At 41.1% G+C, this 12,932-nt stretch overlaps 1 protein-coding gene across 1 annotated transcript in view; it reads left to right on the plus strand.

Annotated features, from left to right (window-relative positions):
* Positions 1-12,932, plus strand: part of LOC124594459 — a gene marked incomplete at its 3' end in the record, with an annotated part of 417,657 nt that overhangs the window by 274,467 nt on the left and 130,258 nt on the right. Inside the window, exon 8 of the mRNA XM_047132834.1 lies at positions 865-1,076. Coding sequence (XP_046988790.1) covers positions 865-1,076 — 212 coding nt within the window. The remainder of the gene's footprint in view (positions 1-864; positions 1,077-12,932) is intronic.

Genomic DNA, 12,932 nt, shown 5'->3' on the forward strand with positions numbered 1-12,932 from the left:
GGTACTTAACGTTGACCTAGAATCGTGAGATTCGGCAAGAAAGAAGGTTTCAAGTACTGTTCAGAATCTGAAACTTGTAAAATTTTAATTATATCACATCAAAAATATTGCCATTTGAACATTGTATTTATCATCCTTCAAAAGCATAATGGGCAAACATTGCTGCACGCAAAAAGAAAATATAAGTTATAGTCACGTTTCAGTAAGTAAATAAAAACGTCTTATCAAATCTTCTCTCTTACATGTACATAAATGAAATCCCCTGCTCGCTTCTTTTTGTATCTTCGGGATATATATATATATATATATATATATATATATATATATATATATATATATATATATATATATACGGAATCATCGGTGTGCCAGTCGTACTCGCACTTCGTTAATTTTTTACCTTACTTGTGCACATTTTCTCTTCCTTTTTTCATTTGAATTTCACACCTAAAGTTCCTATCCCCTGTTATTAGTCTATGAAAAACTCGAACTGAAACTTCCTGCAGGTTAAAACTGTGTGCCGGACCGAGGCTCGAACTCGGGACCTTTGCCTTTCGCTGGCACGTTTGTAGAGCACTTGCCCCCGAAAGGCACAGCTCTCGAGTTCGAGTCTCGCTCCGGCACACAGTTTTAATCTGCCGGGAAGCTTCATATCAGCACACACTCCTCTACAGACTGAAAGTTTCATTCTGAAATCTCGAACTATCAGCTGTTACCTAGGTGGGTTCAGTTTCGGCTGGGGCTGTAGGAGCTGTCAACGAAAGAACAACATCCGCTATACTGCTGTATTCCGACTGTGCTGGATCGCGCTGCGTGTAGTTCAGACAGCGGCAGCTACTGCTGAGGCAGACGGTGTTGCTGCAGGCTGGAGAAGATGCGGAGCGCGATGCGCGCCGGGCACGAGGTGCTGGTGCAGACGTCGACGGGCAGCTTCCGGTTCCAGGGCATCTCGGAGGCGTTCACGAGGCGCCTCTTCGAGTGGGAGCAGGCGCGCGGCATCGGGCCAGAGGACTCCACGTTCGCGCTGCTCGACCCTCGCTACCGACCGCGACAGCCGGCCGCCATCGACGAGAACGGTCAGTCGCTGCAGCGCTGCATTCTGCCAGACGAGCACACAATCATTTAGGAATCAACATAGTTTTGAAAAACCATGATTTGACTCAATGGTCGTGATGCCTGTCTATCAAAACTACAAGTTTTGGTCAAAAACACACCATTCTCAGGTATTTAATAAAAAAAAGACAAACTACAGCACATCATACACTTCACCCTGTGAACACATTGCCTAATGTACAGGATGATATTACAACCTAAAAAAGTGTCCATGGCTCTTGAGCTATGCATTATAAAGTCAATATTTACAAGACATTTTTTTCTTGTTTTCGCCCACATTACCTCCTCCAAAAATATGGAAACCAAAGACCTTCCAATAGAAGAGACACGTTTCACAGTATCGAAGATGAGCAAGTGCTCATACCTCTTTGGGTATCCATCCCTGTTTATTAGACATATCTTTTTTTGTTTTGGTCCGTACTACAAGCTGTGCAAGTTGCCTTCCTGCATCTCAGCAGCAACAGTACAGGTGCATGTATATATTTCGCTGTCAGAGGTGTCAGAATGATTTTTGCTTATAAATTTCGACCTGATCGTTTCCGGACCAGATTCCATTACCTTAAATTGATACATTTACCCGTCTCCATCATTCTTGGAAGTTCGTACCGTCGTCACCGTATCACCCTGTATAAATCGGGTATTTCTCCTCATTCTAGAGGTTTAATGCATTTAATCTGTAACGTTTGTCTAGATATAGATGTTCATGATTGAGTGGGTATGCTGTAATTAATGTCGTTTTATATAGCCGAGAACGGTTTGTTGTTGGACTAAAGCTGGTAGTTTTAATACAAAGTCGTACAGATGATTATTAGACGGTTTCCCAATGTACCATTTTATATTTTCCGGCATCCCAAGACTACACATCAAATTTGACTTTCATCCTCCAGTTTTGTCTATCTGTCCATAAATTTTCTTCAATATTTATTCTTCCGACAGAGGTCTGAATTCCTTGAATCCTTGTGGTCGGCGTCCTCCCTCTTTTCTTTCTTCCTGGTGGCCCCCATTCCATAATTCTCTGTGATAATCTCTCCTTTGAACATTCTTTTTGTATGTCCATACCATAACAGTTGTTTTTCTTCTATAAAATCTGTTTGTAACGTCCATTTTCTTCCTCATGACTTCATTTCTGATTCTTTCTCGCCTAGATGTCCCTGCAGACCGCCTCCAAAAGTCCATCTCCGTTGCCATCAACCTTTTCATTATTTGCGATTTAACTGCCCATACTTCTGACCCATACGTCATAATGCTTCCGATAATTGTGTTGAAGATTTTTCTTTTTGTTTCCTTTCTAAATTATTGTTCCCATAAAATACCATTTACTGTTCCAATAGTAAACTTCCCAACATTTATTATTGAATTAATTTCCTTGTCTTGTTTTCCTTCTTGTGTGACATTGACTCCTAAATATTTGTACACTTCAGTGAGTTCAATCCCTTCTTCCACTATCAAATCTTGATTTGTGTCTCCTGTTATCATATATTTTGTTTTATTCCTGTTGACCTGAAGTCCCTATTTTTTATACTGCATACACAAACATAGACAAGAGCAAACATAGACAAGAACAATAAAACCAATAAAATAGCGTGGCTACTTCCGTTGCAGCCGTGTCTTCTGAAGATGTATATCCACATCACCGTTGTAACGTATATGCAACTAACATGTGTGGAGCTACAACAAATATGCCTATGTTCATCTGTGAAAATGGACTCGATAAGCTACCTGAGCTATCAGTAAACGGAATCTAACCTGCATAACACTGTGTGCATGTTGTATGAGTGTCAGTTTCACTGCCATTTAAGCCCTCAACAGATCGTCACATGAAAAACTTAAAACTAACATCTGGATAAGCTATCTGACTGCATATTTGAATATGAAAAACTCCATGAACAAATGAACCTGTAACAAAGAGTACCTAAGCTATTTGTGTTTTTGAACAAGAATTTACAAGTGATACAGAATCTGGCTTGTTCAACGGAATTTACTGGATTAGAGTACAAGATATGTTGTGGTGTGTCAGTGTCTCTGTTTTGGCCCTACGTTTTGCATTCACCTCTTTAGATAACTGCCTTTTTCCATGTGGTTTATAGCAATTCGCAGTAGCAGCAGCTAAAGCTTATTGTTACTAACAATGAATATAATAAAACTACTAAATAACTTGTGGGAAGGGATTTCATAAATTACGTCTATTTAAAACTTCAGACTCATCATAACCCATAAACAATAATAGACAATGACTATTACAATGACATAGGTATCAATAATGGCTGAGTGCCAGATTAACACGTTATTTCATTTTCAATTTATATTTATATTTACATTTAATAACCACAGCATATTTATTAATTAGATGTGGAGAATAATTATTGTTATTATTTGGAGGATAAGAAGGCTTATTTAACTGACAAGCAAAACATGGGATTATTGCAAACTCGGACTAACGATCACGAGCCTAACCCTGCAATTGCTTTTGAGCTATGCTTGCGAATTTTACCTTGAATTCGATCTTCAAGCGTAGTTAAGCTATCTAAATCTCTCCTGGCTATTTAAATAAAATCAGGCCTGAGTGTGGTAAGATCTGACGTGAGAGCAGTGTGACACGTCTTCTGTCTCTGAGCTCTCGACCGACACTACTACTTCCACTCTCGCAGACAAGAAAACATAAACGGCTCTAAGCACTATAGGACTTAACATCTGAGGTCATCAGTCCCCTAGACTTAGAACTACTTAAATCTAACTAACCTAAGGACATCACACACATCTATGCCCGAGGCAGGATTCGAACCTGCGGCCGCAGCAGCCGCGTGGCTCCGGCTGAAGCGCCTAGAACCGCTCGGCCACCGCGGCTGGCTACTTTCGCACTCGTCTCGCTACTCGTCTCAGAACAATGCTTAGAATCGCGCTCCCGTGCTTCGCCCTCAGAGTGTTACTGTCGATATCTGAGAGCTTACACCACGCAAAGAATAGCGTTAAGTTGGCTATATTGTTTTCAATGTAATGGAGAGGTCTGACACACTCCTTATGCCGTCAAGTGGTAAAACATTAAAATGTTGTCAATAGGTATTGGCAGCGTCACAGTAACAACGCTACACGTGCACAGCCCGTGTATCTTCTTGAAACCCACATCCCGCAGAAAAACACAAAAGTAGCGCGTTGCTTCTGTGTTCGTCAGCGGGTCTTCCTGTAACGCTCTACTTCTGTGTTTGTCCTCGAGATGTGGTTTCTTGAAATATAGACAGGCTGTGCACGTATAGGCCTGTCATTATGACGCTACCAATACCTATGGACAACATATACCATTCCATTTTAATCTGTTTTGCCAGCTGACGCTGATGTGGTTGTACATTTGAAGGAGACACGACAGGTAGGTAAGCAGGGTTATTGACTTCCGAAAATGCTTAAATCCCAGTGTTTCTCGCACTATAATTGGATGGTAGAGCCGGCATTTTAACATCGACTTTTACCACGACGACCTCATATCTATTTAGAATAAAATAAAGTGGCCCGTCTACATTTGAATTATTATTTCTTTAGTTACATAATTCTAGCACATTGTTGACTGGTTATTGATCTGTTACTTTTTTATATAATCAGTTATCACAAATTGTTCCTAAACATTTTGAAGAAAAAGAGGGGCAGCACCAAAACCATTCTTATCAAGGTTCCGAAATATCTAGGGCCACCACCGGTGGTACTGCACAGAAGAAAACTAATCGATCTTTTAAGACAAACACCGAGATGGTTCCTTTGAAAGGGCACGGCCGATTTCCTTCCCCATCCTTCCGTATTCAAAGCTTGTGCTCCGTCTCTAATGATTTCGTTGTCGACGGGACGTTAATTCTAATCTTGTTTCCTTTCTTTTATCCACCTTAGTAGCATATTAGGAATGCGAGTCAATAGGTAAACAATTCTCTATTATTACAATTTCGTATAGCGCGCGGAAAGAATGAACACCTATATCTTTCCGTGCGAGCTCTGATTTCCCTTATTTTATTGTGATGATCGTTCCTCCCTATGTAGGTCGGTGTCAAAATATTTTCCCATTCTGAGTAGAAAGTTGTTGATTGGAATTTCGTGAGAAGATTCCGTCGCAAAGAAAAATGCCTTTCTTTTAATGATTTCCAGTCCAAATCCTGTATCATTTCTGTGACACTCTCTCCCATATTTCGCGGTAATACAAAACGTGCGGCCTTTCTTTGAACGTTTTCGATGTACTCCATCAGTCCTATCTGGTAAGGATATTTTGATGGGGATGGAGAAGGCTTCCTCCTTCGCGTAGTAACCGTTTATGAGCGTGGCACTACGATGCACAGAATAAGCGAGATAGCACGATGTGGAAACATGCATCTTTGACAACAGCAAAAAATTCAAACGCCACCTACCGTGCAATGCTGACCTAGCGCAAGGAGATTTTGCCTTTTTGGTTCGATGAAGGATCAACTTCTTGAATCCAACTTTTTGAATTTTGGTATGTGCGTGCTCGGCAGCTCAGTAGGCATCCATCCGAGACAGCGGGAACGTCTCTGCGCATCTGGTTTTTTCGAAATTCGAATTTGAAATGTGCGCTGCAATCGAAAATCTAGCCAGCTGTGAGGTGCGGTCTGTGATACGGTTTTTGTTGGCAAAAACCTAAAACCTATAGAAATTTATCGTGAACTGTGCGAAGTGTATGGAAACAATGCAATGAGCTAATGTTCCGTCCGGAAATGGTGCATTCGGTTTAAAAATGGCCGAGCCAACGTTCATGATGAAGAGAAGAATGGACACCCGAGCATTGTGACTGGCGATCTTGTCGCTAAAGTTGATGAAACGATTCGTGATAAGCGTCCCTTCACAATAACGGAGCTTTCGCTTTCTTCTCCACAAGTTTCACGGAGTTCGTTGTTTGAAATTGTCACTCAAAAGCTAGGGTACCACAAATTTTGTGCACGGTGAGTGCCCAAAATGCTTACAGCGAATGGGGGCAACGTTGACATTTCTAGAGGCCTACCACAAACGTGGTGATTCATTACTGGATCGAATCGTAACCGGTGACGAGCCTTGAGTGAAACACGTTAACTGTGAGACAAAATTACAGTCCATGGAGTGGGAGCACACAAGGTCACCCTAAAAACCAAGAAAATGTTTGCAAACCCTGTCAGCAAGGAAGTTGATGGCGACAGTGTTTTGGGATAGGCAAGGTATGCTTCTTATTGATTTTCTCGAACGTGGAGCAACCTTAAATTCTGCCCGGTACCGCCAAACTTTGCACAGCCTTAGAAGAGCAGTTCAAAACAAACGCCGAGGAAGGCTGACTTCCAAAATTTTGTTTTGGCACGACAATGCCCGACCTCACACGGCAAACCGCACTAAGGAAGTCCTTCATTCACTCAGAAGGGAAATTTTCCCCTCATCCGCCCTACGGCCCCGATCTTGCACCAAGCGACTCCCACTTGTTTCCCAAGATGAAGAACTGGCTTGCAACGCAGCGCTTGGATGACGACGCGGAACTCCAGGCGGGCATGACTCTCTGGCTGAAGTCTCAGGCGGCAGAATTTTACGAGGCAGGTCTTTGAAAGCTTGTCCACAGCTATGATTAGTGCCTCAATGTGTTTGGTGACTATGTGTAAAAGTCGTATGTCAGTCGCTCTTTCAGATGTATATAATAAAATGTATTTCTTCCACTTAGTTTTCTTTTTTTTTGATGCCAAAACGTTTGCTGCTTTCTGAATAGCCCTTGTACATAGAGTTTGAAGGAGATCATGTAAAGTAACAGTGCCCACTGCAATATTGTTTTCTGAATTAAAAATTAGTTTTTAAACAATTGCTTTTGTTTTTTGACTTGCTCCCGTAAATTCACTTGTTCACGGTGGCGTCTCCAGCTTCCGTGCACACATGACATCGTAGCGCAAGCGACATCCAAGTTTTTCACGCTAGCATCCTTCCATAAAATGTTCTACGTGTTCAGACCGCATCATATCTGAGTTAAAATTCGAGCTTTCGAAGATTTACACCATATCTGTCATGAGATGACAATCATCTGATAGCTCGAGTTTTAACTCTGATTAGATGCGGCCAGAACACTGAGAAGATTTTACGCATCGGGCACAAAGTTTCACCCACGTTCTAGCAACCCTAGAGTTTCTGGGGCAATGCCACAGACAGTTAGAATAACGTAAGGAAAAGAAAGGAATGGCTCAGCCCAACAAAGCAGCAACTCCCCGTACAAAAAGCTGTGCTCATCAGCAAAAGATAATGTTATGCATCGGGTAGAACAGCGACTGTGTGGAGCACTACGAATTGCTTCCCCGAGGTGTAACCCCCACTGCTGACGTTTATTGTCAACAACTGAGATGTCTTGCAGACGTAATCCGATAACAACATCAGGAAGACTGCTTGAAGTGGTGCTTCTCCGCAATAACGCCCGTCCGCATTCTGTTAGACCAACAACAAACGCTGTACAGGAGTTGGGTTGGGAAATCATTCCGCATCCACCGTGTTTACCTGACTTTGCCCTCTTAGATTTTCACCTTTTCCGCTCTGTATCGAACGACGTTCTAGGAAGTTCCTTTCCAGATGAAGAAGCGCTCCCAACATGGTTCGACGAGTTCTTCGCCTCAAAACCACTTGATTTCTGCAGTCGCGGCATCGAATAGTTACCTCAGCGTTGGTACACTGTTGTAAATAGTGACTGAAAATATATTACTGATGACTAAAGTCTCTGTTATGAGTATCTGTTGCGTTTCCTATGGGAAAACGCTACGAACTTATGCATCGACCTAATATAAACTGTGATGGTCTTATAACACTCCAGAGATGACCTTCACATCCGTAGATTTCATCCCGTTAAGAATAACGTACCGAGTTATTAGAAAGTCCATCCCGGATGGTAACCAAGATTGCACAAAATAGCTTTCGTATCCAGGACAGCCCCTTTCGAAAGTCTTAGCTGTCGTCTTCAGGTCTTAAGCATTTTTTTTGTATTCAAGCATGTTCATTTTACGCTGAACCTCATGCACAAAACGTCAAGAGGCTAAAATTCAGCAAATTATAAACGTTTGTCATCGCTAAAAGATTTGAAAACAGACAGCACTTTGTCTCAAAGGCCATGTCCATATGCATATTGCTCACAGATGCTTCTTACGTGCTACAAATACGGTACACAATGGCACATCTGTTTACATATGCTGGACACATACTAATCAGTACAAATGGTGTACAAGATGCAACTGACACCCGCCAGTACAGCGCAAATCCACTTTACACGGCGTACTGTTTAGTATGTGTCCAGTGTATGTAAACATATGTGCTATTGTGTACCGTATTTGTTGCATGAACAAGTATCTGTGGGCAATATTTATGTGGATATGGCCTTTTGGACAAAGTGGTGTGTGTTTTTAAATATTTTAGCGATGTGATGTGCCGAGTTTTAGCCTCTTGCCATCTTGTGCACGAGCTTCAGCCTAAAATAAACACAATTTTCAATGCAATAGGGTCCGCAGCTGCGATGAATTTTTTGAATGATTTCTTGAAGCCTTCAGCTACAATTTTCTTTATTTCCTGTACGATTGTACAATTTCGGCCTTAGGCCATTTTTAAGTATTTTATGGATGATTTTTTGGTAACAGATAAATTTTTTGGTAACAGATAATGTCATATAACAGCAACGACGTATATGACAAAATCTGTTACCAAAATATCGTTCATAAAATATTTGAAAATGGCCTAAGGACGAAATTGTACAATAGTACAGGAAATAAAGAAAATTGCAGCTGAAGACTTCAAGACGTCGTTCATAAAATAAACATATTTTACTACATAAAAAAGGTTTAAGATCTGAAGATGGCAGCTAAGACTGTTGAAATCGGCTGTTTTGAGTGAAAAATATTTTATGAGATCTTGGCTTTTGAATGGTTATTAATTATTATATTCTTATGAACTTGCACACAGGGTCACTCATCTGACAAGCTCTGGCACGGGTTCCGTATCATGCGTAACAATGCAGCCATTTATAACCGTTATGTATGTTAAGGGTGATGTGTATTACATATAAAGGTGTAGGACTGGTTTCAGTGCCATGCTATTTCAAAGTCTGTTACGATTTCGACGCAGTGATTAGATGATTTTATGACACAATTTTTAAAGCAAATTCGAACCAGGAGTCGATTAACTGCGTCAAACCAGATCAGAAACAAGTGAAATCTCCTAAAGGCTCAGGGCTTACTACACTTAAATTACAAATAGAGCAACAGTTCTAATCTTTAGATTGAATAGGCGCAGTGGCCGTTTAGTTAAGGCAGCCAGGCTCTTCTGAGAGCCACTTAAGCAAGCCTCAGTACATCACAATCTTAAATTACAAATAGAGCAACAGTTCAAATTTTCAAGTTACACGCTGTACGGTTTTAATCAAGTAACCATTAGAATTTACTCAAGGTGAGTTTGAGTTTTTAAAGTTAGCCCGGCTCTCCAGCCGAATATGTATCTACAAGAAAACAGTAGATACAGAGTATACTTTAAAAAACACGTAACTTTCAGAACCATGCAACTGCCCTACGGATGGGTCCCGCATCGGTGTCACGTTCAACACGCGTCCGGTCGGCTGTAGGCTCCAATAAGACCAAAATAAGCAAGTTAGCCGACACATTCACGACACTGAAACACTCTTAAAGTGCGTGTAAGGTTGAGGCTACTATTTGCCGGTACCACACTCACGCACTCACTTAGCCCTCAGTAAGACACTTAATCAGACTAAAACTACAGTTACAAAGTGCAGTACAATCTATACTAGTAAGCAAAGAAAACGCCAAACACAGGCTCATTAAAATTCCATGAACACTGCTGAGCAAAGACCGAAAGCTGGGGAGCGGTTAACCGACGTCTTCATCCAATACTGTCAAAACACGAAGTTAGGAGTATAAGAAGAGCGGGAATGCAATAAGGTCACACTCTTACAGATCGAATAAGGCAGTTCCCGCTACTAGGAGAAATCAACCGACGCTTCCACGAAACCGGTGGTTCCGAATAAACAATGTGAGTCAGTCGGACACTGCTAAGGTTTCACATTCGCATGCTTAATGTTTGTTGCCGTCCGGAAACCACCAGGCAAAACCAATAACTCAATCGCCAAGAGAAAATCATAAGCTAAGGCGCACGCACCAACTCGCTGGCCCGGTACCGGTGGAAAATTCACTCCAAGACGCGCCCGATCACGTCTCCACTTCCTGCCCGGACCTCGGACGGCTTCCGTCGAAACGCCTGAGTTCCTCGCACTCTACTCCAGTTTCCGTCCTCTCCGCAGACCGCCACTCGGTCGCAACACCCCCTAATCCGACAGCTCCCTATACGTAACTCAACATGAAGCCACCAACTCGAGAAGACGAGGTGGTCGATTTAAACACGAATGAGGCGGCACGGCTCACATAGTCTTTAAGCACAGTATTGAGCCACGTCCAAGGCTTCTTTCACGTCCAACCACAAATCGTCGAGGTTTCATATATAGGAACAGTCTGGGCGGACGATACGTTCCATGTGTTGCAGAGTTTGTCAATCGCACTTATCGTCAGTACTTCCCCATGACCCCACCTTATCATGTGTTTTTTCATGACGGCCACTGCTATTCTTATGCGGTTCAGGCTCCTCCTTGTTTTCCACTTTATTGTGGAGTCGCCAGGCAGTACGTGTGCTGGTGATTAGTCAGTAGGTGTGTAGCGTTCTATATAAAACCTTGTTTGTAGTACTTTGAATGAATGCCTCATCTGGGAATACATACAAAACTGGAGTTACCGTGTAGCGTGTTGTAACTGCAAGTGGTGTACTTACTCTGTATTATTGTTAGCTTAAACTTTACACGAACTGATTGGGCAATGCAACTCCCAATACCAATAAAGAAATGCAGTCACTGCAAAATACATTCAGCCCCTTAGGTACTGAATTCTCTGGCCCTGTTCAAAACTTGTAACTTTGTTCCCTGTGCACATAACAAATAAATAGAACTGTCTTACCTCTAAAGCAGCAACGGTGGATCGCGATTGTATTTTGGTCTCTCATGACGAAGAATAAAATATTGTAGCCACAGGCTGAGCGGTGTGCAATGCTGGCCGTATTACCTTGAAATGTACGTAAAATTCTTTTCGCTGATAAATGAAAACATTTAAGAAAAATTCAAAAACATATGACCTGAACAGTGAAGCGGTACTGATTTGTCTGAATTACTGACACTGACCTTTTCAATCGTGAAATTGTATTCGAAGTTAAGTTTGACTTTCCAAACATCTGGCAATTGAACTTACATTACTCAGAAATAACATCCTTTTTACTAACTGAGTCACAAACAATGAGATTTATTCAGCAAGTATTATCTTCTCTTCTTCTTCGGTTATCAACCCACAGGTTGGTTGGCAGCAGCACGCCATTCCGTTCTTTTGTCAACTTTCTTCTTCATATCTGCATAGGTCTGGCACCCGATGTCATTTATTACTTGTTGAATGTAGCTTAATCTAGGTCGTCCTCGGCGAGTTCTTCCTTCAATGATTCCTTCTAATATTCTCTTAATGAAGTTGTTATGCCGTAAAATGTGACCTATGAAGGTTATTCTTCTTTTCTGTATATTTCGCCAAAGAGATCTGTTTTCTTTCACTCTTCTGAGGACATCTTCGTTTGTAGCCTTGTCTCGCCAGCTGATTTTTTCCATTCTCCGGTAGCACCACATTTCGAATGCCTCTAATCTTCTCTTTTCTTCTTTTCCACTAGTCCAAGTTTCACATCCGTAAAGGGCTGTACTCCACACATAGGTTTTCATGACTCTCTTTCTTACGTCTAAACTAACATTTCTACTCGTCAGTAAGTTTCTTTTTCCATTGAATGCTATTTTGGCAAGTTGTATTCTGTTTTTAATGTCACTTTTGCTCCTTCCATCTGCTGTTATTTTGCTACCTAAGTAGTTAAATTCTGTAACCTGCCCTAGTTTCTCTCCCTTTATTGTTATTCGTATGGGTTCATTGTAGTTCAGGGCGCCACTCACCATCACTTTAGTCTTTTTCTTATTTATTTTCATTCCATACTGTTCTTTTAAGGTGTTTTCCATTTCATTGAGTGCGGCTTCTAAATCTTCTTTCCTTTCTGTAATTATGGCGATATCATCTGCATATCGCAACATATCTATTTTCATTCCGTTAAGTTTTATTCCTACTTCAATATTCTCTCTTATTTTGTCTATTGCTTCTTGGATATATGCGTTGAAAATTACTGGAGATAGTGGGCATCCCTGTCTCACTCCTTTCCTTATTCTTGCTGTTTCTTCTTTGTTTTCCTTCTTAACTAAGGCTGTTTCATTTTGGTATATTTTAAAGATTATCCTTCTATCATTATATTTCAGACCAGCCTTCTTCAGAATTCTAAACATTTCTGGCCATACAACATTGTCAAATGCCTTTTCGAGGTCTACGAAGGCTATAAATACTTGTTTGTTTTTGGAAATTTGTTTCTCAATTATTAGTCTTAAAGATAAGATTGCTTCCCTCGTCCCTACACCGCTTCTAAAACCGAATTGGTCTTCACTTAGAGTGCTATTCAATTGGTTTTCAACTCTTTTCAAAATTATTCTTATTAGAATTTTTGATGCGTGTGAAAGAAGACTGAGTGTTCGATGGTTTTCACAGTCCATAGTAGATGCTTTCTTAGGTATGGGGAATATGATGCATTTCTGATAGTCTTCAGGAACTTCACCTGTTTTGTATATTTTCTGTATGAGTTGCAGTAATGTAGCTTTCATTTTGTCTCCTGATTTCTTAATTAGTTCAGAAGGTATATCATCAACACCTGCCGCTTTCTTATCTGGTAGTTCT

This window comes from Schistocerca americana, chromosome 2 (assembly GCF_021461395.2).
Source record: "Schistocerca americana isolate TAMUIC-IGC-003095 chromosome 2, iqSchAmer2.1, whole genome shotgun sequence".
Classification (NCBI taxonomy): Eukaryota; Metazoa; Arthropoda; class Insecta; order Orthoptera; family Acrididae; genus Schistocerca; species Schistocerca americana.